At 42.7% G+C, this 648-nt stretch overlaps 1 protein-coding gene across 1 annotated transcript in view; it reads right to left on the reverse strand.

Moving 5' to 3' along the window:
• LOC109846633 (probable membrane-associated kinase regulator 4) overlaps nt 241-648 on the reverse strand; it is a 1,079-nt gene continuing 671 nt past the window's right edge. The window contains exon 2 of the mRNA XM_020415879.1: nt 241-645. Within this exon, the coding sequence (XP_020271468.1) occupies nt 385-645 (261 nt within the window). The 3' untranslated portion in view covers nt 241-384. The remainder of the gene's footprint in view (nt 646-648) is intronic.

Here is a 648-nt window from a genome sequence, read left to right on the forward strand (position 1 = left end):
AATTTCACCAGCAAATAAATGTCCTGCATACTTAATATGGCAGTGAGTACATGCCACTTTCCCTCCCCATAGAGTTCTGTTTCCATCAAATCCGGATGTCATTTTAACTAACAAATCGCTGGAGTTTTCAGTAAAAAATAAAATTGAAAGAAGAATAGAAATTAACTGGATATTATCGGCTTATGACTGTGAAAGTGATACCATCAGGATCTTGAGAAGGTAAATCTTCAAGAGCAACCGTGAAAAAAATCTTATTTTTTGGAACTGAGATTTTTTACTGAGAACACAGAATCAAGCATAGGCCTTCCAAGCCTGAAACCAGGCACACTCAAAATTTAGTACAAAAAAGAAAAAAAAAATTAGAAAACAAAAAAATTGAAACAATTACATACTCTCATCAACCCCTGCAAAGTCACAAGCTCCTGCGATCCTCGAAGCTGAAACCGAGCAGAACTCGACGTCGCTGGCGCTCTTCCTTGCACCCACCTGAGATTCCTTGCAGTACGCGATCGCTCCCTGGATCGAACTCTCCATCTCAGAATTCACGCTGCTGCTCCTATTCAGTACCTGTGACCCGTGGAGTCTGCCCGAGCTCACGCTCGAGAACGAGGAGGAGGAGGAAGAGGAAGAAGAGGAGGAGGAGGTCGC

The sequence above is a fragment of the Asparagus officinalis genome, chromosome 7 (genome assembly GCF_001876935.1).
Source record: "Asparagus officinalis chromosome 7, Aspof.V1, whole genome shotgun sequence".
NCBI classification, from domain to species: Eukaryota; Viridiplantae; Streptophyta; class Magnoliopsida; order Asparagales; family Asparagaceae; genus Asparagus; species Asparagus officinalis.